The sequence below is a fragment of the Anolis carolinensis genome, chromosome 2 (genome assembly GCF_035594765.1).
Source record: "Anolis carolinensis isolate JA03-04 chromosome 2, rAnoCar3.1.pri, whole genome shotgun sequence".
NCBI lineage: Eukaryota > Metazoa > Chordata > Lepidosauria > Squamata > Dactyloidae > Anolis > Anolis carolinensis.
The window spans coordinates 190,380,887-190,407,722 of NC_085842.1; the positions used below are offsets into that span (position 1 = coordinate 190,380,887).

General features: G+C 40.8%; 1 protein-coding gene and 1 long non-coding RNA gene across 2 annotated transcripts; one reads left to right on the plus strand and one right to left on the minus strand.

Annotated features, from left to right (window-relative positions):
* Window positions 1-10,105, plus strand: LOC134296426 (uncharacterized). Its single transcript, XR_010003162.1, has 2 exons — window positions 1-546; window positions 6,562-10,105. It is a non-coding gene; the product is annotated as an uncharacterized LOC134296426 (long non-coding RNA).
* On the minus strand, window positions 3,616-26,644 carry gabarapl1 (GABA type A receptor associated protein like 1). The gene is made up of 4 exons (XM_062971377.1): window positions 26,397-26,644; window positions 18,298-18,376; window positions 16,407-16,525; window positions 3,616-5,899 (listed from the first exon to the last, which is right to left on the minus strand). Exons 1-4 carry the CDS (start codon window positions 26,484-26,486, stop codon window positions 5,834-5,836), a joined length of 354 nt encoding a protein of 117 aa, XP_062827447.1. The 5' UTR covers window positions 26,487-26,644; the 3' UTR covers window positions 3,616-5,833.
* Between the last annotated feature and the right edge of the window lie 192 nt (window positions 26,645-26,836).

Below are 26,836 nucleotides of genomic sequence, written 5' to 3' on the forward strand. Positions count from 1 at the left end.
AACAGGTAAGACAAAAAAGCAAATAAATGCATTATCATTCCTCTCTCTTCTCTGACAGTTGGATTAGAAGTTTTCAAGTAGCAAGTATCATGATGATGTCAGCTCCATGACATCATGGAGCATTGTTAAGCACACATGACTTCACAAAGGAAAAGCAGAGAGGAAAGGGGATTAGCTGTGTAGATGCTGTTGACGGTGGTGGCACTTTAGAGAAGACGCTTCAGGCAAGACTTCTTTCAGCATTTGCTTCTTAACTGGAAAAGAAAAAAACCTTTCAGTCTTAAATCAATGTTAGTATTGCTCACTGACAAAAGCACAAAGGCAAACAAATCAATCTGGCTTGCCTTTGTGCTTTTTCAAAAGGACCAAACTTTTAATTCTAGCTCCTGTAATAATGGGCTTTGGTGTCATCTGCAAACTTGATGAACGTGCCTTTTAACTAATTCATCTAAGTCATTAATAAAGATGTTGAACAGAAATGGGCCCAGGACAGAACCCTGCGGCACTCCACTTATCACTTCTTTCCAGGATGAAAAGGAAGCATTGGTAAGCACCCTTTGGGTTTGTTTGCTTAACCGTAGTTTTGCCTAGCTCACATTTGACTACTTTGTTTGCCAGAAGATCATGGGGGACCTTGTCAAAGGCCTTAATGAAATCCAGATACACTACATCCATGGCATACCCTGCATCTACCCAGCTTGTAACTTTGTTGAAAAAAGAGATCAGATCAATATACCCCACAACCTCTGAGGATGCCTGCCATAGATGTGGGCAAAACATCAGGAGATAGTGCTTCTGGAACATGGCCATACAGCCTGGAAAACACACAACAACCCTGAGATCAGATTAGTCTGGCATGACTTGTTTTTGATATTGTGTTCTCGCTACTTGGTCCTTGTTTTGTTTGTGCAACCCTCCATTTAACCTTTGGGTGGTTCCTTTCTATACTGTTCGCAAGGCTGTTGTCCCCTCCACCGGTGGACCTAGTTTAAAATGTGCCTGATGAGGCTTGCACAAGCCATCTCTTTGACTTGAAACACTGCACTTTATTCCTCTGCCCCAAAGCATCTTAGAATATAACATTGCACTTTAGTTCTAGTGGCCCCACCAGGCCATCCTCTCCTCCATCCCAGTGGTTCTTTTTTTTTCCTTTCTGTGATTCATATGTTATTTGAGTGATTATATTGTTTCTGTTTATGTGATTGTTTTAGTCAATTGTTATGTTTTTTTTCTTTTTTCTTTTGTATTCTTATAGCGTTTTATAGTGTACGATGTTTTATGCTGATTTTATATTGGAAACCGCCCTGAGTCCCTCTTGGGAGAGAGGGCGGTATACAAATAAACTTTTACTTACTTACTTACTTACTTGCAAGTCTGTGAGCAAAAAGGTGTTTTCCTATTTGTGTGAGATGCATACCATCCCTTGCCAGTAGGCCAGCTTCCTGGAAAAACAGGTTGAGGAAGCCAAAGCATTCCTCCTGACACCATTTTCTGAGCCAGTTCTCGACCTGTACTATTTTTCGGGCCCTTGTAGGGCTGCGTCTTACAACTGGGAGGAGGGATGAAAAGACCACCAGTACATTACATTGTTTTAGCATTGTTTCCAGAGCTCAAAATTGTTTTTGACTTTTTGAAAGGTACGCCTAGCAGTATCATTGGTTTCTACATGAATCAATATGAAAGGTGGAAGGTGATGGGGCTTGAGGAGCCTGCTGAGTCTCTAAGTAACATGGCATATTTTTGCCCCAGGAAGGCAATATATTTCTCGAGCCATGCTGTCCAGTCTGGAAATGACAGCTTCCGTTCCTCTAAGAAGGGAGTCGCCTACTACCAAGACCCATTTCCTTTGAGGATTGACTGGGCCCGCTTTGTTCAAGGCAGTGTGTAGTCCCCTGAAAAGTGTCCCTGTTGAAATGGATTGTGTAGGTGTAAAGTGTTGTCCTTCTCTTCCTCCTTGACATCCTTGGTGCATTTGTCAAGGACAATCCATTGAGATGTGCCCAAGAACCCGTCATTCACCAAAGAGTGTTTCTGTTGCATCTGGTCTACAATTGGGGACGGAGCATCTGTGTAAGCGTGAATGTGGTGGAGCGTCATCCCACTCAGGGCTATGCTCCATCACATTTACACTTACACAATCACACAGATTTGGAATCAGACAGAAATATTAGGGGGGAAAAAGAAGGGCCAGGAAAAGAAAGCAGGGGTTAAGGCATGTGGAAAGGAAACTCGGACACACGTTCGACCTTCTTCAGTTGAGTCAGTACCTGCAGTTAGTACATTAGTGAAGTGTGTCATAATGCCTTGTCAGGGATGAAAAAGCAGAGGCATCTGGAACAGCATTCTTCAACTTCAAGAACTGAGAAAAAAGTTGCTGTTTGTGTGAAGGCTGGGCTGAATATTTCCCTACCCACCATACAGCCCTGACTTGATTCCACTTTGCAGCCATCAAGAACACCCTTTGGTGCCACTGTACCAAACTGTTCAACTGCCACCTATATGTTATTGCTATGTTATTGCTGGCTATAGCAGCAACATGGTGAACCTATCTTACATCGAGAGCTCCATCTTCCTCCTTCCATGTTAAGGATGGGAGAAAGGAGGTAAGTCCCATTTCCCTCCTCCCATCCTCCTTCTCAAGTCATGCAACACAAAAGGAGGGAGATTCTCAAACATCAGATAGGTCATAGTGTTGCTATAAGGACAAAGGGGCAGGAGGGGTCAGTCATCCCGCATCCTCAAGTTGCCTGAGCCCAGGGAGTACAAAATGGCTGTTGGGACAACTGCAGCCGATTCTATATAGGAATTGGAACAGTCTGGGTTCTCATAATTCAAGGAGAACTCAAATCCTGATGCAGGATTCAGGGTTCCCCCCAAGTTCTATCAACCTGGGTACAGCCACATTCAGCAGCTTTCCTCCCACACCAACCTTAATGGTCAGTGTAGGTGCCCTATGGGTGAATTTGAGTCAGTCTTTTCCTCTCTCAGTCTAACCTACAACATCTGTGAGAATGAAGTAAAACTATATAATATATATACATCGAAGGAGCCCCGGTGGCGAAGTGCGTTAAAGCACTGAGCTGGAGACCGAAAGGTCCCAGGTTCAAACCCCGGGAGCAGCGTGAGCGGCCGCTGTTAGCTCCAGCTCCTGCCAACCTAGCAGTTCGAAAACATGCCAGTGTGAGTAGATCAATAGGTACCGCTCCGGCAGGAAGGTAACAGTGCTCCATGCAGTCATGCCGGCCACATGACCTTGGAGGTGTCTATGGACAACGCGGGCTCTTCGGCTTAGAAATGGAGATGAGCACCAACCCCCAGAATCAGACATGACTGGACTTAACATCAGGGGAAAACCTTTACCTTTTACCAGGCACTATCAATAACCTTTACTTTTTTATATATACATCACCCTGATATGGTAGGATACAAATCTAAGGGGGTGGGACACAAATATAGTAATGAGAACAATTTATCTTTCAGTATTCCAAGTATAACACCTATGGATAGGAAGGTAATTCAGCAATAAATTTGTTTAAATCTGTTTTGCATATTTAATATTTAAAAAGCTCAGGCATCCATCAAATATGTCATAAAAATACCATTCCACTCTGCATCTCACATTTTCAAGTGTGTGTTTATTGACTGAACTGATATAGCATGGACTTTTTATAAGAACTTGAAGCTACCTTGAATTAATGACATAAAAAGAATCATCAACACGATCTTTTATAAGCTGTAGCTGAGCCAATGAAAAAATTTACAATCCAGTTAAAATAAAACCTTTAAACATAATATTTCAGTACTCTTCAAATTAACATTGCTTAAAAAGCAGTAGCAGCAGCAATAGCATTGGAGGTGGGGATAACTCAAGTTCTCTTTCAGCATTTCCTGCCTCTTCCATGAGGTTAGATGTGAAAATATACAGCTGAACACCCATGTGCACTGGGGTCCCAGGCATATCTTGACATGGGTGGTTCTGGATTTGAAATATGCCTCTTGAAAGACAACTTGAAAACAGAAAGACTAAACAAGCAAAAACAAAATGGAATTTGGAATGGAAGGAATTAAGAATATCAAAACTAGTAGCCTCAAAAGGTACGTCAGAACTAGGCAGCAAAAGTAGAGTTCACAGCACAAACTAACTCCCTGGCCTTCTTCTTTTGGCCTTTATTGACTGCTATGACTGTAGCACATGCCCCTTACTCGGTGTTGGTAGAGCCTCTAGTTTTCTTATGAAGGCCCTTTGCTTCCGCAAATGCCCCTCAGTTTGTTACTGAATATCCTTTCATATTATGGGCATCTCAGATACCACTGAATATAGTCTGTTCCATTGGATCTCTTAATATCGCAAGGTTGTTTTTTTTTAAAGAAGAATGACACATCAAAAATATGAACAAGAAGCAGAGGCTAGGTTGTTGTCAGTTTCCATAACATCACAAATACTTCTAAAGATTAAATACTACTGAAAGGTTCAAGATTCTCAATGAAAACATTTGTCCTCCTCACCCCAGCCAGCATATTTATTTTCCTAGCAGGCAAAATATTATATATACATCCCATTTTATTTACTTATAGTCTCTTTTCTACATATCCCCAATAATCCTATAAAATGAAAAATCTAGCACAGTATTTAATTCACTAGAAGCCTCAACATAAAGTGTCCCAATTTTCATCATGAATCCCCAATTTAGGACAACAGCAATAAGAAAAGGAGGGGAATTATTACTGTCACTCTGAGACAAAAACTGCTTTGGCATTGCTACATGAAGGCCTGCTTTGTGACTATTGTGTAATCGTTAAGGGTTTATCAGAGTGGGGATGGAATAAAGGAAGGCATGAATGGCAGCTCTTCAGAAAAAGAGTAATATCTTTCTAATGTATATTTATGGCAAAAGCCTATGAAAATTAACTCCTTGTGTCCCTGCCGACTCCCCCCCCCCCCCCCCAACTGCATTGATGGTGATTAAGGGAACATTACAAGTTTTGGAAATGTGATAGTGACTTAGGGGTGAACAGTCTTTTACTGACAAGCAAGGGAGCATAGCATCACAAAACACTCATGCAAGGGATGGGAACATTTTTATGCTAGATGCTCAAGGCCTGATTACACCCTGAAACAATGGGGTGTCCTCCTAATTTTGTTGTTGCTTAAACTGGCGAAGCCTAGTAGGACTCTACTCTGTTTCCTTCATAAGTAGTGAAATCAATCACTAGTAGCTATGAGATTGGTAGTGTAATATATAAACTAATTAAAGATGCTGCACATGAAAAAGGAAGGATGGGCAAAGCCAGGATTGAGAGAACAGAAGGGAAGACAAAGAAAGAATAAGTAGCTTCAGAAATAAGGGTCCATTTTACTCTTTCTTCAACTACTGGGGACAGTGGAGATAATGCTACTATTTTATATTTGGATAAATTAAATTCCAGGTGTAATGAGCCAGTTAGGGGTAGGGTATTTTGCTATTAAATCCCTTTGGCAAACTGACTGGGAAGCACATGATCCATATGACTAGATCAGGGTTCCCCACGCACAGCTTCTTCCTCTTCCTCCATTGGATGCTCTGAAAGGCCTGTGAGTTGAATGGAAAGTGGGAGTACTTGGCAAACAGATCTCACTCTCACAAGCACCAATCACCTTACTCTTCAAATAGAGATTAAACCAAACAATAGTAATAATTATATCTAATTTATAATAGAGGTGCAAGAAATGGTGGCATGGAAGTATGTGGAAGGAGGGTTGTCCAGTTCTTTCTCTCTCTTCTTGCTTCCACCAGAGAGACCATGTTTCCCACAACAGTCCTTTCAGTCTGTTCCATCTATGAAGCTTGCAGGCTCACTTTCCGTATACGCTTTCATCACTGTAAGCCACATAGAGAAAATAATCTTCCTCATGGTTATCCTGAAAAAGAAGGCAGGTAGGGGGGAAGAAACCAAGGTAAAGGAGTCATCAAATCACAGTCATCAAGTGAAGCTCTCTACACAACAATATAATGTAGCCAGGGAATTTGATATCCACTCAAAGTGGATAAGCTAGTAAATACAGTAGAGTCTCACTTATCCAAGCTAAACAGGCTGGTAGAAGCTTGGATAAGTGAATATCTTGGATAATAAGGAGGGATTAAGGAAAAGTCTATTAAACATCAAATTAGGTTATGATTTGACAAATTAAGCACCAAAACATCATGTTATTCAACAAATTTGACAGAAAAAGTAATTCAATACGCAGGAATGTTATGTTGTAATTACAGTATTTATGAATTTAGCACCAAAATATCACGATATATTGAAAACATTGATGACAAAAATGGCTTGGATTATCCAGAGGCTTGGATATGCGAGGCTTGGATAAGTGAGACTCTACTGTATATCTATAAGGGAAAAATATCCTAACTAATCAAAATAGGCCAAATAACACCCTAGGTACTGCATTTGTGTACTAGTGTGTGTTGTGCTTTCCTTTTCCAGAACACCACTGTTACATTCCATCACCTGATTTTCATTTCAAAAAAGTTTTAATCCCACAGAATGCCACTAAATATGAACATTTTCCATTTATTTCAGCACCTGCTGGAAGCCAGGACTGGGGAAGTAGAACAACATCATCTCCACCAACCAGGAAGCGGTCTGCTGCCTGTCTGCTTTTCTGAACTTCAACATTCCTAGTGGACTGCTGCCTAATCCAGACTGCTTCCCACAGATCAAGGCTCCAGGCACTCAGTCAATTATTGGCTAATAAGCCAGAGGAATACCTGCTCCATTTGCATGGGGATAAAAACAGGGTGTCTGTTGAGGTGAGCTCACCAGCACTGGGATCACTGCCAAATGAATGATACCAAAGGTGTGCCACCTTTTTGTCAGAGCAGCCTGGGGGCAGCAATTGTGGTAGTTATGGGCAGAGAGAATTATGGCATGGGGAAACACTCTTATGATCATGGCAGAAGGGCGTTTTGGGAGTGTAAGAAAAAAAGATACAGGATTCCATCTTCCTCACAAGGTGTCATTGTCCCACAATGTGGGCGATATCTATATATATAAAAGACTGATGGCATCACGGCGACTCACAAAACAACAAAAGTACAGGCAAAATTTGACAACACAACCCATCATCCATGCCTCAAGGTTGATACAACAAAAAGAAAAGAAAAATAAAGTCCTAATTAGAGGGAGAGCAATAATTTTTTTTATCCAGTTGCTGCCAGTTTAGAGGGCTAATCTCTGCCCACTTGGTTGCCTAGCAACCAAGGGACAGCCAGGTTTCAGTTAGGGGACAGGCAGATTTAGGCCTCACTTAGGCTTCTTCCACAGATTATCTAATTTGCACTGGATTATATGGCAGTGTAGACTCAAGGCCCTTCAACACAGCTATATAACCCATTTATAATCTTATATTATCTGCTTTGCACTGGATTATCTTGACTCCACACTACCATATAATCCACTTCAGTATGCATTTTATACAGCTGTGAAGAAGGAGCCTCATATAATCCAGTTCTGAGCAGATAATATAAGATTAGAAATATACAGTAGAGTCTCACTTATCCAACGTAAACAGGCCGGCAGGAAAAGTGAATATGTTGGATAATAAGAAGGGATTCAGAAAAAGCCAATTAAACATCAAATTAGGTAATCGTTATACAAATTAAGCACCAAAACATCATATTATACAACAAATTTGACAGAAAAAGTAGTTCCATGCGCAGTAATGCTATGTAGTATTTATAGTAGAGTCTCACTTATCCAACACTCGCTTATCCAACATTCTGGATTATCCAACGCATTTTTGTAGTCAATGCTTTCAATATATTGTGATATTTTGGTGCTAAATTCATAAATACAGTAATTACTATATAGCATTACTGTGTACTGAACTACTTTTTCTGACAAATTTGTTGTCTAACATGATGTTTTGGTGCTTAATTTGTAAAATCATAACTTAATTTGATGTTTAATAGGGTTATCCTTAATTCCTCATTATCCAACATATTCGCTTATCCAACGTTCTGCTGGCCCGTTTATGTTGGATAACTGAGACTCTACTGTACTGTATTTACAAATTTACCACTAAAATATCACAATTAATTTAAAACACTGACTACAAAAACATTGATTATGAAAAGGCAGACTGCGTTGGATAATCCAGAACATTGTATAAGCGAATGTTGGATAAGTGAGATTCTTCTTTAATATGAAATAATTACTGGGATAGAATAATGCAGAACAATATAATCTCTAAAGCCAGGACAGTAAATAAACAGGGGAATTCCACACAGGAAACAATCAGGGCCAGCTAACACCTCCCAACAAAGTATTCCCATCATCAAAGTCTGGCAAATCCTGATTTCTCAGGGCCACAGACAGTAGAAGCACATAAAATATCGCAAACAACACCACTCTGAAAACAAGGGAATTCCAGACAGGAAACAATCAGGGCCAGCTAACACCTCCCAACAAAAAAATCACTCAGGGAGGAAACAGCCAGGCTTTAAAGCTGCAAGGCCATTACATCCTAATCATTTTTCCTAATTGCAGCATTCATACTTGCCTCCAACAAACAAACAAAAACCAATCAGAAATATTGTATTTTCACAACCTTTAGGAAATAATATCCCCTGATGGCGCAGCATGTTAAAGCACTGAGCTGCTGAACTTCTGGACCAAAAGGTCACAGGTTTGAATTGGGGGAGCGGAGAGAGCCCCCACTGTTAGCCCCAGCTTCTGCCAACCCAGAAGTTCGAAAACATGCAAATGTGAGTGCATCAATAGGTACTGCTCCGGCGGGAAGGTAACACCGCTCCATGTAGTCATCCCACATGACCTTGGAGGAGTCTACGGACAACGCTGGCTCTTCGGCTTAGAAATGGAGATGAGCACCAACCCCCAGAGTCAGACAAAAACGTTTACCCTTGACCTTAACTACCACCAATTCCTCAATACTTTATTTCCCATACCACCATACTTCGCCACAGCAACGCATGGCCGGGCACAGCTAGTAGCTTATAAAACAGAAAGCCCAGGAGAAACACAATTGTGTGGATACATTGTTACAGCACTGGCTGAATAGATCTCAAGCTGATACAAAACAGGATGTAATACATTTAATAGGTTTTGAGCAATTTTGAAATGATTTGCCTTATGGTTGTAGAGTAGATGGCTTGCCCAGAATAAGAAGCAAAACTGTACCTGGGGCAGCTACATGTTCTTTCATGTTTTTTCCACTACAAATAAGATACCATATATAAAATATGCATGGGAATTTGTTCATTTTTTTCCAAACTATAGTCTAGGCCCCAACAGTTTGAGGGACTGTGAACTATACTTAAAATGTTTGAGGACCCCTGCATATATCCAGTGTTACCCGACTGTCTTTGGGACACTGCCCACCTACTTTTCCCTTCTCCAGCTCTGAGAAGGCTCATTCACAATGTCTCCATGGCAACATTCCTGAAATGGTGGGCAGGCTCTCTTTGTGGCTGTTTTTTTTTTTGCCTCTATTTTGCTCATACATTTCCCTCTCTCTTTTCCTTCCTACCTCCCTCCCTCCCTCCCTCCCCAGCTTTTCTTCATATGGATTTTTTCTTTCCTTTATATTCCTTTCTTTTTCCCTCTTTTTTCTCTCTTACTTCATCCCTTTCGCTTCCTTTTTTCTTTTTCTTTCCTTCCCTCTCCAAATATCTCTTCCCCTGTCCTTTCTCTTCCTTTCTTCTGCTCTTCTCTCTTTCTTCTTTCCTCCCCTCCCCTCATATACATGTCACCTTTGTTAGTGTTTTTGTTATTATGGAGTGAAATGTGTAATCTATTGTTGCTATGGAATTGTATGCATTCCTTCCAGCAAGCATTCCAGCAGTCCAGAGGTTAATTGCAGCAGTCCTTGATTGATTGCTGGAAGGGCAAATGGACAGAGACTTCCATGTGTGCTACGTGACAGGAAGATACATCACAGACTGGAATTCAAAGGAGGTGCTTCTGTGCACAGAGAGAATGGACTTTTGTGAGAGACAGATGTGCTCCATGTTTGATCATGTGTCCAGATAGCTTTGGAGTTTAGCATTGTAAATATTGTAAATAAAGCCTTCAGAGCTGCTGAGTTTCAGCAGACATAAATCAACGAAGGTGTCGTGCTTTGTCGGTGCCGTTTTGCCTCTGTTTTGCCTCTGACGGGGTGAGCAGAGGTGGGACCTGGCTCATCCATCAAGTCGGGGGCGGTGATTCCCTGACAATCTTTCCCCCAGTGACATTAACACAGGGCACTTCACCTAGTAACAGCCTTTGTGATACACACTGAAATACATACATACTTTGACTTTCATAGGGAGATATAAGGTTAATTTGGAAGAAGATGATCCCATCAAAGTGGTGCAAACCAACATGCTGAAATGCTGTCAGGAAAATTGTTGTTGTTGTTGTTTATACCTCACTTTATCTCCCCAAAGGGGACTCAGGAAAAATTGTTCTTGTATTTTTTCTGAATTGAGGGAGGAGAAGAGATAAAATCATAGAATTGTAGAGTTGGAAGAGACCACATGGTCCATCTAATCCAACCCCATTCTCCTATGCGGAAAAAGCACAATCGAAGTACCCCTGACAGATGGCCATCCAGTTTCTGCTTAAAAGCCACTTGAGAAGAAGCTTCCATCACACTCTGAGGCAGAGAATCCCACTGTTGAACACCTCTTACAGTCAGGAAGTTCTTCCTAATGTTCAAGTATGGAATAGAAATTTACCTAATTGGAAAAGCAGGGAGAGCAAGTAACAGGGAGATATATAAGGTTCTTCCATAACCACCAAAGTTTATTTTCTGATCTCTCTGGGGATTCAAGGGATGCAGCATTTCACTGGAATGAGAGATGCTACACCAACAGCCCCTTTCCCTTATTAAGTAAGTGTGTAGATAGTGTGGCCAAGGGAAGGAAGAAACGAAAGCCAAACCAGAAGGGTAAATTCATGTTAGATAGGGGAGGTGAGTCCAAATGTATTTTACTTACTTAAAATATTGTTGTTATTGTTGTTCTGTAAAGTATAAGTACACTGTGACAATTAGATGGTCCAGCAAGAGACTGAAGAAACTGTTAAGATTCTGGTTATGATAAGCATAACACTATGTAACACGATTTTTGTCATTTCCTAATTGGTTCTATCATAAAAACATAGAAAAAGTTTACTAAACTGCAAAAACTTTGTTTCTGTGGAACATCCTGCACACATTTTGCTATAATTTTTCAATGACTATTTCAATTCAACATAGTTTGTGGCAGCCACAAAAACAAAGTTTCTAGAGTATAACACCTACTTTCAAAGTCAGTACAGTAGAGTCTCACTTATCCAACATAAACGGGCCAGCAGAATGTTGGATAAGCGAATATGTTGGATAATAAGGAGGGATTGAGGAAAAGCCTATTAAACATCAAATTAGGTTATGATTTTATAAATTAAGCACCAAAACATCATGTTATACAACAAATTTGACAGAAAAAGTAGTTCAGTACGCAGTAATGCTATATAGTAATTACTGTATTTACGAATTGAGCACCAAAATATCATGATGTATTAAAAACATTGACTACAAAAATGTGTTGGATAATCCAGAACGTTGGATAAGCGGGTGTTGGATAAGTGAGACTCTACTGTATTGCACAATTAAACAGAAATAACATTTACAAGCAAGGAACAGAAACATTCATTTACAAATTTTGTTACATAGTGATAACATCTAGTAAGTATGATGAAGCTAGATTATTTCACTGCTCTCCATGACTTCTGAAAAGGTGTGTGGCACTGTTGCAGAAAGACATGGCAAAAATGAAACTCAGTGGTTGCTAAGCAACACTTGAGTTACTAGAGGCAACCAATCTCATCACAGAGACCTTTGTGAGAGAGGCAGGGACTTCAGCCAGTGAGAGAAGGAGTGTGAACAAGAAGGGAATCCACTGGTGACAGTCAGTTTGGGGGAAGACTGCTGAAGAAGTCAGTTGTGGGTTATAGTGAATTTGTACTGAATGAATAGATTGAGTGAAGGAAAAGATCTGAGAAGTTTGAGTATTGTTGTTGGATGTAGCATTTTGTAAGCCGCTCTGAGTGCCTTTGCGGCTAATGAGCAGAGTACACATTCTCTAAATAAACAAAGTGTGCCATTAAGCACTGGTACCGAATAAGGCAACTATCATTCTTTATGTTTAACAAAGTTGTTACTTTGTTAAACCTGACTAGCTCTAGACCACTCTGACAACCATCATGTCAGACTACACAGAAAAACCAATGAAATTCACAAGCATGTGGACAATCTCAACAGAAAGGAGGTGTAATGAAGTATGAAATTTTGGTTTACAGATGTTATGTTTAGTTGTATGTTTGTGTTTTAAAAGGGTAAGTATTATAGTTATTGCTTCTCTGCACTCAGAGGCTGGTTGCCATGGAGAAGTAGGCGGAGCCAACTGCCGTTTTGTTGAAGAAGTGCAGAGTTTAAAAAAGGGTTTTCAGTCTGTGCTCTGATGAGGCACAGGGAAGGTTGATTCTAGGTTGAGGGGATCAAGGGATTCAATTGTTCATTTTGAGTCGGTTTAAAATATGTTTGGGGACTTATTTTATGTAGTCTGTGTCCTGGTAAGGAACAGAGAATCTGTGATCGTATATCACAGGGGTGACTACAGTTTAAAAGTGGCAGAGGATGAAGTTCTGACTACTTTAAGTTAAAGAAGTGACACTTTAGGAAGTTTGACTCATCTTATTCTAGTATTGTGACTGTTAATGAAAGTGCCTCTAAGAAGAAACAACAATTGTAACCACTAAGCTCTGTGCCTGAATAAACTTGTTATTGTTCCTCCAACATCTAAGCCTCTATCGCATATATTATAAACTAAGTTACGCTACCATCTAAAGTGAAGAAGAAGAAAAAGAAAGAAAAAAAGTAAAAAGTCTCCTCTCTGAGTCTTTGGTGGCTGCATCTTCGCAAATTAGTGGCAGAGGTGGGATAAAAAGATTCCCCCCTTGCCTGAAAGAACCTTAGACGTTCTTAAATCTTTACAAATTGGTGGCAGTCATTATTAGCTCCTTACAGGAGGAAACCATGAAAATGCACAAAATCTGGTATTAAAAACACTAGATTCAAGGCAGTAAATAAAGAACACCACTCAGAAATAGGAGACCTCCAGATAGCAAACAACCTAGAGCCAGTTAATACATCCCAAACAGAGGATGCCTCCAGGCAACAAAGTCCAGGCTACATCTTTACAGAGACCCTCACTGATTGACTGTGCAGCTTCATAGCTACTCAAAGCTATTCAAACTCCCTAACTGCAACATTTGCACCTGCTTCAACAGACAAGGACTCTTTCTCTCACCCTGGACATTCCACGATATATATGAACTTCACTTGCTTAACTGCCAACAGAACCTCTGAAGATGCCGGTCACAGATGAAGATGAAACATCAGGAGAGAATGCTACTGGAACATGGCCATACAGCCCAAAAAACTCGCAGCAAACCACAGACTGGCTTTCTTAAAACTAGAACATAAGATTGTCACACTAAAAGAACTAATCTCTCGCTATAAAAGTCCAATGTATATTTGTATCACAGAAGTGTTGTTAGATGAAGTGGCCTTCTGTGATATCACTGGATTTGCTGTTGCTAGGTGAAGTCACCTTTTGTAATGTCTCTGAGAAAGAAAGGTGACCTGTGTATGAGGGGAAGAGAGGAAGGAAAGAAGGAAAGAGACACAAAGAGAGCCTGCCCACCATTGCCATGGAGACATTGTGAGGTAGGCCTTCTCAGAGCTGGAGAAAGTAGGTGGACAGCAGTCCCAATGATATTCAGGCAACACTGGGTATATACACTAATTACAAAATAAATATGTCCACATCAAAGTCACCTGTAGGCTTATGACCCAACTCCAAGGGTGGAGGATGGATTTCAGCAGGGATGGTAGGGCAGGGTGAGTGTTTGTGGGCATCCCAGGCTAGGAACTGTGGGGCCAGCCTGGACAGGTCTATGTCTACCTTATTGGAATGTGTGTTCAGTACAACCTACTGACATTACTTTTGGAAAAGGTCAGTGTCGGCACAGCTCCACATCTCAGACATGATTAACTGGGTTTGGAGGAAGGCTTTGAGTGAGCCAGTCTATTAACTGACTGATCCTACTAGCAAGCCAGTGACTTCATTTCAGAAGTTGATTCTAATCATCTCTAGGAAGTGACCTTAATAACTTGCCCTGCAGGATGACACCTCCTTGTTTGGTTAATAATAGAAAACATCCCTCTTTAGGCAGCCAGGAGAGATAATTAGTAACTAGGCTGCCTCAACTATCCTCCTTCAGAATCTGTTGTAATCACTTTGGGAATACAATTTCTCATAGATTAATGTTCATGGCATTACCTCCTTATTAATACAATTCAAAGTATCTCTATTATTATATGAATTAGCAACCCTTGGGACTTTAAAAAATACAGCTTGCTTTCAGACTGTCAAGACTTTGAAATTAAGGTTCCTGGCTTACAAAGTGAGCAATCTGCCTGCCTTTTAATCTATATCAAAGAGTGAGTTTAGTGGCTACAAAAAGCTGAGAACTAAGTCCAAGTTCATATCTTGCCTTCTCCACAAACTTAGTTAATCTGTTTTGCCCATCACTTAGTATCACCATTACAAAACTGTACTAATTATTATAACCCAATTCATTGGTTTTATGATGGTAATATATTTCTACCACTGAGACTCACTTGGGACCTCACCCACACCCCACAAACTCCGTCTGTAGTCTTTTTTTTTAAGCAGGAAAAGAAAGCATGGGGTTGTATCTTGTTTTAAATAAAGCTTTCAAAAGTGATTTCCCCCCTTAATTGTAAAACACTACAGAGAATAGAAACCTACTAATATGAGGAAACCTTCTCATATGCATCAGCTGTGAAATGTATGAAGTAGAAATGTTAATTATTTTTATTTTTGTCCTCCTCACCAGAATTGCATAGTTCCACAAACAAAATGGATGCCAGAACCTTCATAATATTTACTGTTTCCTGCCAATATTTTAGAGTAACCTCTCATTTATGTGCCCCCCCCCCCTTTTGCCATCACATAAGGGTCAAATCAAGCACTCTCTGAATAGCCAGATGTTTCTGGCAATCTCAGAAAGGGAAACATGAAGATGAAAGCCGCTCTTCTCTTGCTTCACCCAGTACTAGGTATTCTGAACTATTGTCCTCGTAAACATAGGGGAATGTGGTCCCCAGCTTACCAGACACAAATACCTGTATCCTCAACTCCTGATTTGTCTTTCTTGATTCTATTACCAATTACTATTAGGTAAGGTAATCTTTTTTCCTGACATTAAGTCTAGTCGAGTCCGACTCTGGGGGTTGGTGCTCATCTCCATTTCTAAGCCAAAGAGCCAGCATTGCCTGTAGACACCACCAAGGTCATGCGGCTGGTATGACTGTATGGAGTGCCATTACCTTCCCACCAATAGAAGCGGTACCTATTGATCTACTCGTGTTTGCATATTTTCGAACTGCTAGGTTGGCAGAAACTGAAGCTAACAGGGGGGGTTAACCCGCTCCACAGATTCAGCAGCTCAGCAGTGTAATCTGCTGCGCCACCAGGGGGCTCCCGTAATTAGTAATTACTATTAGTGAAACCAATTAATTTCACTAAGCAACCCTAAATTCCGGTTGTATGAGAAACATAAAGACACAACAGATGACATTACAAACAGCCTCCTAGGATGCAAAATAGTGGGTGGCTAGAGCATATTCTCAGATATTCTCAACTACTAAGAACCGCAATTTTCAAAATCAAGACACCAGTCTCATCCTCCTTTATATATTTGCAGCAAGATAGGTGCCTTAAGATTCAAAATATGAAATAATTTGGAACATTTGATGTTCCTGTTGCCTTCCAGCTCCGCACTAGCATTTTAATGACATGGTTTCCAACCTTTTATTTTTAGCAACAAGAAGCCATCAATTACAAGAGCTTTAATGGGTACCAGAACAGAACTTAAGTAACACTCATGTGAATAACATTCTGAAATGTCAGCGAGAGAACAATCCATTACTGCAGAATTAAGAATGCATTTCAATCAAGCCAGGCCAACCCGAGAGCCCATTTGTATGCTGGATATCACAGTCCTTACTCAGTGCCCATCACAAGATGGAGCACCAACATTTACGGAGGACACTAAGAGAAGAGTACAAATGAGAATGGAAATATGGGCCAGGCAGACAGAAAAGGGACCTTCTAGTATGTTCTACATTTATGACTGAATATAGACAATGAGAGTTAGGGAAGACAAGACTGACAGCTGCCAGAAAATACTGCCAGCCTGGGGCAGGTCGCATGCAATATTCTAGAAAATGGTGGTCATAGGTTCAGTTCTAATAACTCTACCTCTTGGAAGGACAGAAATCTTTCATTTACCTCATACAGCTGTCCCATAGTAGCACTGGTGGGAGGAATGGTGTTGTTGACAAAGAAGAAAAGGGCATCCTCTGGCCTCAGGTGGATTCGCTTTCGAATCAAGAAGTAGAATTGGCCAACTAGAATTTGCACAGAAGGAGGGAAGCAGAAGGGAAAAAATGTCAGCATTTCAAGCTTTCAAATCGTATGTAATGATTATCCAAAGGAATTTCATTATGGCTCTCTGTTGCTTCACCATTGTGCTAAGATGGTTCATCTGTCTTATTTAATTATTGGGTTTACAAAAATGGCATTTTACATTTACACATTTTACAGTTTACTTCAAAGACATTGCCACAAGCCAGTTTCAAGTTTATTCTTTTGCTTTCATGGTGGGATAAGCAGACAGAGAGATTGCAGTCTCTATTCTAATCCATAGAAGTAAAGGAATCAAAATGCTGGCAACTTGCATATTATATTGCAGTATAGTAGTCTAGTACAATATAGTAATATACAATGCTAATATTGTGCTATGCTAATAATATAATATATTGTATGTACATATAATATTGATCATAATATTGTAATACAATATACAATAGAGTCTCACTTATCCAACATAAACGGGCCAGCAGAACATTGGATAAGCGAATATGTTGGATAATAAGGAGGGATTGAGGAAACACCTATTAAACATCAAATTAGGTTATGATTTTACAAATTAAGCACCAAAACATCATGTTATACAACAAATTTGACAGAAAAAGTAGTTCAATACGCAGTAATGCTACTTAGTAATTACTATATTTACGAATTTAGCACCAAAATATCACGATTTATTGAAAACATCGACTACAAAAATGTGTTGGATAATCCAGAACGTTGGATAAGCAAGTGTTGGATAAGTGAGACTCTACTGTAATACTAATAATAATATAATGTAATAATTTTATATATATATATATATATATATATATATATATATATATGTAATATTACTAATAATATTGCAGTATAGTGCATAGTACAATATATTAATATATGATACTAATATTGTGCTATGCTAATAATATAATATATTGCATGTACATATAACTTGTAAGCCACTCTGAGTCCCCTTCAGGATGAGAAGGGCGGGATATAAATGTCATAAATAAATAAATACACTTCTAAATGGTTTTCAGAAAGGCTAGCAAAACTTGACTTAGTATGTTAAACGAAAAGTATTACAAACCGCTGCATTAGTCTCAATTCACCAGTGTTTCTCTTTCTGTGCTGCAAAGAAAAAGTGACATAACAGCCTTACTTAGGTCATGTCTCCATGGGCCAAATAAATGAACTCATCTTGTAACTGCTACAAGCAGTCCACATGACCTACTGGTTTCATTGCAGAAGCTTTGGTTCTAGCTATTAATTTGGCCCATGAAGAACTGAAAATTATTACAGAGCTTCCAGAGTGATCTTGGTGTTTTTGATATGTGGATAACTAGATCAAGTTGGATTTGGGATGGCCTAGAGTCCACACATCAAAAAGACTCACTGCTGTGTCCATGGCTAAAAGTAGCTCTCTGGCAGAGCCTTGCTAGTGATGTCACTTCTGCTGATCATATGGCTGGGCACCCTGTTGTGACCTCAGCAGACACAATGTCACCAAGAAGACTCTGTGAGGCAGCTGTTTTGCTTAGCAAAATGGCCGCAGCCTCAATTAGTTATTGGTCCAGCCAGCCATCTGGACTCCAAAAAGGCTTCAAGCAGGTTCATGGCATCCAGATCAGTACTGCAATCATTTACACTTCTAGGTGTTGTAAATGCAGCCTTAGTCAAGGTGGAGAAGAATTTCCTGCAACTCGTCCTAGAGAGTAATTGTAAAAAGCATTCCTTGAAAAACACAATGAGAAAAAGGCTAATTTACCTGTCAGATCAGATGGAACAAGATACTTCCTCTTGTCCAAATCAGGTACTCTAGCTTTGGGTGCCTTTTCCACAATAACCTGAACAAACAAACAAAAAAAAATTGCAGGATAAGAAAATTAAAAGAATTGTCGCACCTCAGGATAAGTTCACCTAGCTATAGATACCCAGTCAGACACACAGGTAGTCTTTTGAGGTTTTTATTTAGCAAAGCAGAATATAAATCAAACAAGCAATCAAAAGGTAGTTCAAAGGTGTAATGAAAGAGTCAATAAGTCCAAATAGAACACAAGGTAAAGAAATGTCCAATAATCCAAAATGCAAGGTCCATAAGTTCAAAGAGCATGGCATGAGCAATAATCCACAAGGCAAGGTAATAGTCCATAGAGTCCATAGAGTCCAAAGAACAAGGCCCAAAAATCCAAGAACACTGGCAAGGAAAACATCCACATAGATGAAGCAATGAAATGCTCTGACAAAGAGTGATCTGCAAAAGCACACTTTAATAACAACTCAGGAAGTTGTTTCCCACAGCTAGACTCCCGTTTATGCGCTAAACGCTCACTTCTCCGAAACTGGGACCCATCCAAGACAAACGGTCCTCTCTGGATAACTCATTGCTTGTGCTACCATTATCTTGCACCTGGCCTGGAGCTAAACCGTCTCCCTCATTATTTTCCAAAGCTGAAGTTTCTCCTCATCATTTCTCAAGGGAAGAATTTCAGCCTGACCGTTATCTATCTTTCCTGGGGTCAGCAGTTCATCCTGCTCAAACTGAAACTGCATCTCTGAGCTAGCTTCAGCCTCAGACTGTTCTTGAATCCCAAAACCAGAATCCCCTTCATCTTCATCCTGAATCTGGCGAGCCTGTGGCTGGGATACAACAACAATCAGTGAAAGCCCATACATTATCTACCTTACAAACTTTGACAGAACTGAAGGAATATAGAACAAATTTATGTGATGATCCCATCCCCATGAAAGTACCTAAACTAGCCATAAGTGAACTCATCTCAACTTTGACTATAGACTTTTGATTCTTCCCCACAATCTTCTCAGAATTGTTTACATGTATGAGTGTCTTTGTCTATATGGGAATCGCCACCAATTCACTTCTCCCAAAATAAAAAAAGTTCTAGAATTTTGTTGGTAGTTGCTCATGCTTCATTTTTCATCTCACGTTTTCCTCAGACTTTTTTTGGATGGGGGAGAGGAAGACATTACTCTGTCTCATTTTATAATCCATCTGTCCAAGGCCAGCCTACAGAACCTGTCGTTCTCTGGGTGTTTTGGATTTCAGCTCCCAGAATTCCTCTTGTGCAGGCCTGGTCTAAGGCATGGATGCCACAAGAAAGTCCTCAAACCATGGTACAGTACCCATCCTCTCCATAGCTGCTTGCCTCCATCCTGTCTAGTTGAGCTGAACCCTGTTCTTATCCAGACAGTTATTCTGTCACAATGGTAGCGAGTTCTGGAGAGTTCCGGACTGTTACTGAGTTTCTGTGCCAATGTCAGCAAAGGCACACATGTGACATGGTGAAAGAAGATTGCAAAGGCATTCCATAGCTACTGCCATGGTGACAAACAACAACACAGGTAAGTGTCACCTATCTTTCTCTGTGCCATGTAGTGTAGGGAAAATGGGATGGCAGACCTGGTATGTGTGAACAGATGGGATGGTTTAGAACCAGCCCAGTGGTTCACACAAATTTCCATGTTTGAGGCTGCTTCGGAGCTTCTGTGAACATTCCCTGATTTCAGCTAATGTGGCGTGAAACTGGGTTAAATGGTTTTACCCCATGTAAAGGACTTCTTACAGCCTCCACTCCCCTGAAAACCATCTGCAGACTGCTTTCCAGTCATCCAGAGCTGGTGCTGAAAATTAACTGGGATCTCCTGAGAGGATAAGAATTTTCCCGGGTGATATGTTGGAATTTTGTAAATATTGCCTTGAAGACATGTTAGAGGAAATAAAATATTGTTATGTATTATGTGCATCTCTCTCTCTCTCTCAGTCGTTTAGTCGTCTCCAACTCTTTGTGACCTCATGGACCAGTCCACGCCACAGCTCCCTGTCAGCCGTCGCCACCCCCGTTCCTTCAAGGTCAAGCCAGTCACTTCAAGGATACCGTCCATCCATCTTGCCCTTGGTCGGCCTCTCTTCCTTTTTCCTTCCATTTTCCCCAGCATCATGATCTTTTCCAAGCTTTCCTGTCTCCTCATGATGTGGCCAAAATACTTCAACTTTGCCTCTATCATGTGCATAGTAGTAAAATTAATGTAAGTAATCTGTTGGAAGGGTATGAGAGCATGGAATGCTGATTGGCTAAAAAGTTTAATGTGATTTGAAAATGTGACTATGTTCATCAGTTGGGATCAACTGAAGAATAAAGTTTAGCCAGGAGGTTAGACAGGAGCTAGAGGTTAGTCAAGTTCTTAGGCAGAAATAATTCTAGTCAAGTTATAGAGTATAGTGATATAAATGAGTGATGCAAGTGATGGAGATAAAAATGTGTTAATGATAAATAATGCTTTCCACCCATCCCATCTTTCAGCTTCACTCTCCATGAGGATTGGGCAGTCTGGGGGCATAGATAATGCTTTGCCACTTCTAACCGAGCCTTCCCTCAGAAAGTTAGAAAGGTGTGCTTTGAAACTGAGGCCCAGTATATAAAGCTTTTCAAAAGCCTCCCACTCGCCTTTTTTCCCCAAGCGGGAAACTAGAACTCATTTTCAAGAAACTTGACTCCTTCTCTCATAGCCTTATTTCACACCTATCCACATTCCTATAGTAGACAAAAGGAGCTTCACAACTTTATATAAGCTCTACCTCACACCTGGTAAGTGATCCTGACTGCATACTTTTGATTCCTCACTACATTTGTTTCAGGATTAAATGAGAAATCTAGTGAAACTATGAAATTAAGTTCCTGAATATATGACCAAGGCAACTACTGGGATGACTTTGGATTAGAGATCTCTGATCATATAAACAGCACTTGCTATGTTACTTATAGGCTTCCCAGAGGTATCTGACTAGCCACTTGGGAAAAAAGTATACTGATGGAATGCAGACAACTTCTGCCTGATCCAATAAAGGTCATCATATGATTTCAAGGCTATGCTGAAAAAGCAAATATTGAACACCAATGACACTGGCTAATCTAATGTTGCAAACCACCTCCTATATCCTTTTCTTCTTTCATCCAAGTACATGGATGGAAAAAACCATTTTGGTTCATTCTTAAATGCATCTTTTCCTAAATAAGGCTGTGGCGCAAGCTGGTGAGCAGCCAGCTACAGCCAGCTGAGACCAATTACTCTGACCAAGAGGTCATGAGTTCGAGGCCAGCTCGGAACCTGCGTTTGTCTCCGTCTTTGTTCTATGTTAAGGAATTGAATGTTTGCCTTATATGTGTAATGTGATCCACCCCGAGTCCCCTTCGGGGTGAGAAGGGGGGAATATAAATACTGTAAATAAATAAATAAATAAATAATCAAAGCTGACCCTCTCAAAGCTGAAAGAAAATCTATTATTTACACAATGGTTCCCAATTATTGGGTATTTTGCTCCAGCTTCTCTTTGATTACTAGGTTCAGAAATACATTATGCGAGTTTTTCAGGCTAATACAACCAGCAACAGACACCCTCATTGAGAAAAGATGGCCCTTTTTGTTTTATTTTTATTTTTAGTCTGTTTCTCTCTAAATATAAGGAATCATGTCTTTCCATCTTGCCATCAAACTCAGCATGAAACAAAAAGAGAGGGAGAGAAGGAGTGTAAAAACAGAGATCATAGCTACAGAAAAATGTGATGCTGAGAAAATGGGTGGAATTAGGCAAACAGGAAAAAAGAAATGGCTGAGATACTAGCATAGTGAAAAGTTGGTTGATTTTTTTTCTGTCAGGAACGACTTGAGAAACTGAAAGTCACTTCTGGTGTGAGAGAATTTACTGTCTGCAAGGACATTGCCCAGGGGATGCCCGGATATTTTAGCATCCTGTGGGAGGCTTCTCTCATGTCCTCGCACGCAAAGCTAGAGCTGACAGATGGAAGCTCACCCCGCTCCACAGATTCAAACTGCCAATCTTTCAGTCAGCAGTCCTGCCGACACAAGGGTTTAACCCATTGTGCCACCGAGGTGGTGCACCGGGGGGCACCAGGTTGATAAATAAAAGCAGTAACAATTGTAATTGTTATCTAGAAACAACATTTAGCCAGAGAATCCTATCTAGAGTTGCTATCTTGGAAGATACCCAGCATACATCCTTAAAGGAATATTATCTTCTGCCCAGGAAACAGGAAGTCAACAGAGAAGACCAAGGGGGGGGGGGAGCAAGGACACCATTGTATTGCATTATATTGTGATCAAAATATGTAAAATCTGCAATGCAATTGTGGGAAAAACTAAATTAAAAATAAATAAATGCAGGGTCACTGAGAAATTGGGCCATGGATGTGCAGTGCATGCTATGAAAAAAGAGGACAAAACTCAATTGAGAAAATAATTTTGAAAGATCCAATACAGCCAAAAAAGAGAGGATCTGATATTGACAAGAGCTTTAGCAAGGAGGAGCGCTATCCTCTTCATTTTCACACTGCTAAATGCCCAAAGAAAATCAGAGGTAGATTGAGAAAAAACCCTCATGCCTCAATTTTCTGACCATCAGGAACCCTGTAGCTGAGCTCCCCAAAGGCCCAAAATATCCTGGAACTGCACATACCATACAATGTAAAAAAGGAAAAGAAAAGCGTGTACACATCAAAGTAAATATTTAATTTTTAAAAAATCATTTACTGCAATTTTAGTAATTCGGTATATGCTTGGTATGTTGGTATATGCTATATATACCAAATATTTGTTTACATTTAGTATATAAAATATAAAAGAATGACCCCAAAATTGGTGAACTTATTTTTGTTTCTTTTCTTCCTCCCTATATTATCTCTGTGTTCCAGATTTGAAGTTTAAAGGCATTGTGTTTTATTCTTTTAAACACACAAGGACAAACATACCACAGAAATGTTAATAGTGAACTCAGTTCCCTAAACACTGATCCATGTCTAATCAAATGACAGCATACTCCCACAAGAGAGAGGGATCTTCAGTCTTTAGAAAATGAAAATGTTAAGAAAAATGCATACAGGTCTTTTTTTAAAAGGATGCCACTTATAATGGGCAGGGCATGCTCAATGCACCCAGATTTACCAACACAATGATGGGAAGGCAGAAGGAATGAAGTGTCCTCGAACACAATCTGGAAGCCAGAGAGCAGAAACAGTTCTCCCTGCAACCATCTGTGATGCATGTCCTACTTAGTTTTTTTTTAAAAAAACCCAGGAACACCAAAGGACTATACACAGGTTCTTTCCAGATAAGGCAGCTGCTGGGCAGTTTTTTCTGTAACCACAGACTTATGCCAGCCAGCCTTCCTTTATCAAAAAGCTGAAAGGCTAAATGCTGAGCTAGTATACTGCAGTGCAAGCAGCTGGGCCTGAAACCAACAAGCTATCAAGGAAGAAGAAACACACAAATGCCCTAAGCAGATCTACACTGACCACTTAGGTCAAAGTGGGCCTGAATGAGTTCTGTGGCAGCCAAATGGCATATTAAACTGCTCTGGAGTAACATGGAGCAAAGCCACTTTACTGTTATCCAAAGTTGAGGATACTGTACTCCAAATTTTGGTCCAGAATTCATAGAACCCCACAGTCTTGGACCTATCTAAACAGAACCAGCTGGATCAAGTGGGCCAAGGGCACGGGATGTAACTTAGCATATCCTTTTCGCCTTCTATGCTGTGGCAGTTTCCAGATGTGACATGGGTCCTACTGTTGACGTTGGCCAGGGTGATGGGGTGCTCTGGGAAGAGAGGGAGTGAAGGGACCATAACCCAGAAAATAGTAAAACTTTTGCCTATGTGGCTTTGCCTCTGTATATGCCCCTCCCTTCTTGTGAGCTGGTGCCTTGCTCCAGAAAGTTCCAAGACCAAAAGTTAGCTTGAAATCAACAAGTGAGGTCACATCTATCACTTATGCCAAAGTAGGTGTGGAAGGTGAGGAAGACCTTCAGCCATTGGTCAATTTTAGATAAGCCAAAATATATATGCTTTGTTTGCTGCGACATGCTTTGCAGCAGCCATTTGCATGGCATGGACCCACTGAAGTGGGTGTGTACGGCTGTTCTGCCTTCTCAGAGCTATGGTGAAAATAAACTTTGCTTTTTGCATATCTCACAAGACTGGGTTTTCTGCCTGATTTTCCCTCCTGAGCCAGGACCCATTGAAGGTAATTGTCTTACAGGAGGAGAGGAGGGGATGATTTCTCCCCTTCATCCTCCCTCGTCTTTCTGGCCATGTCACTGTAGGTGATGGCCAACTGTAGGGTCCATGTTACAGAAAAACGCTCTGCCCCTGTATACAGGCAATCCCCCAAGTTACAAACAAGATTGGTTCTGTAGGTTTGTTCTTCAGGTGAATTTGTTTGTAAGATGGGACAGGCACATTTTTAAGTGTAACTCCAGCCAAAAATATACATATATTAACTCTGGATATCATAGGGAAGAGATAACACTCCTGTGGTGTTTGTTTTGAAGTTCAGAAGATTCCATCACACTGTGATAACTGGGTTTTGAAATATTTGGCTTTTTGTGTAAATAAAGACTGGTGAGAAAGCTTCAGTGGAGACACTTTTTCCTCAAGGAGTGAATTTCCCTTCCTTGGGGTACATTTCTCTCACTTCCTGTTTGTAACTCTGAGTCATTTGTAAGTTAGATGTTTTTAACTTGGGGACTGCCTGTATTTGTTGAACCCAGCAAGAGCTTGGTCAAGAGGCCCTTCTTTCTGGCGGATACAAATGATGACAATTTCATCAGAAAGGAGGAAACCACAAAAATGAACAAAACCTGGCTGCCAGTATTAAAAAACTTTAAAATCAGATCAGTAAACAAAGAGCAAGACTCAAAAAACAGGGGAATTCCAGACGATAATCAATCAGGGCCAGCTAACACTTCCCAACAAAGGATTCCCCCAGGCAGCTACCAGCCAGGCCTTGAAACGTGGGCCATTAAAATACTAATCAAGGTGGCAAATTGCAATATCCACAGGTACAGTAGAGTCTCACTTATCCAACATAAACGGGCCGGCAGAACGTTGGATAAGCGAATATGTTGGATAATAAGGAGGCATTAAGGAAAAGCCTATTAAACATCAAATTGGGTTATGATTTTACAAATTAAGCACCAAAACATCATGTTATACAACAAATTTGACAGAAAAGGTAGTTCAATATGCAGTATTGCTATGTAGTAATTACTGTATTTACGAATTTAGCACCAAAATATCATGGTATATTGAAAACATTCACTACAAAAATGCGTTGGATATTCCAGAATGTTGGATACGCGAGTGTTGGATAAGTGAGACTCTACTGTACCTCAAGCAGACAAAGAGTTATTTCCCCCACCCTGGACATTCCACAGATATAGAAACCTCACTTACTTAGTTTCCAACATACCCCTCAACCTCTGAGGATGCCTGCCATAAATGTGGGCAAAACGTCAGGAGATAATGCTTCTGGAACATGGCCATATAGCCCGGAAAACTCACAACCCAAATGATGACTCATTTCAAACCTGCTAGAACGAAGGGCTGTAATCCTACCAAAAAACTGGACGCAAACATACCCAGGATGCGGTCTAGCCGCAAGCTATTTGTTGTCGAAAGCAGTAGGTGTATGTGAGAAATATAGAAATCTAGTAACGTTGGCCACAGTACCAAGGATTAGCCCTCCTGGGGCGCCTGTTTCGGGTCCGGCTCTAAAGGTTACTTCGTCCCCCAGCCTTTGTCCTCCCCGCCTCCATGTTTAGGAAAGGGGAGAGGGGAAAACTGAGCTCCTCCCCTCCTCCGGTTCCCAAGCAACACCCAGGCCAACCGGGAAAGGGGGGGGGGATTAGAGGACAACAACAACAACAATGCCGTCTGGTCCCAATTGGAGTAAAACAGCTCTTTGAAGGACAAAGGTCACCCCGAAAACATAGAACTGTCTACCCATGCAACCTACTCGCCTGCTTCTCGCCCCCCCCCCCCCCCCTACTCACAGGCACCCGATCTGGGTATTTTTTTCGGATCTTCTCCCCTTCTTTTTTTCTGTACTCGAAAGGGTGATCTTCCTTGTATTGGAACTTCATGGCTCTGCCTCGCGCTGACACAGAACCCCTTCGCGACTGCGGCCTCCTTGCCTTCAAGCCTCTCTCTCTCTCTCTCTTCCTCCCTCCCTCCCTCGCGCGCTCGTTCAGCTGATCACAAGATTCACAACAAACACTCAGGGTTCAAGCCGTGCATTGTGACGTCACCGAGCTAAAAGCCCGCATCGGCCTCTGCCGCCCGCATTTTGGGACTGCACCATTTCAGCGCGGGGGGGGGGGGGGGGGGAGAGAAAAGGAGAGACAAGCTCCTGCTTGAATCAAAAGGGGACACGTTTCTTGGGTGAAGCCTACGCTACAGTCAGGAAAGCTTCCAAAAAAGGATGGATCTTTTT

Coding starts and splice junctions, on each gene's coding strand:
- gabarapl1 (XM_062971377.1), bottom strand. CDS start 26,486: ATGAAGTTCCAATACAAGGAAGATCACCCTTTCGAGTACAGAAAAAAA. Junction 18,377..26,396: donor AATACCCAGATCGGGTGCCT/GTGAGTAGGGGG, acceptor TTGTTTGTTCAG/GTTATTGTGGAAAAGGCACC. Junction 5,900..16,406: donor CTATGGGACAGCTGTATGAG/GTAAATGAAAGA, acceptor CTTCTTTTTCAG/GATAACCATGAGGAAGATTA.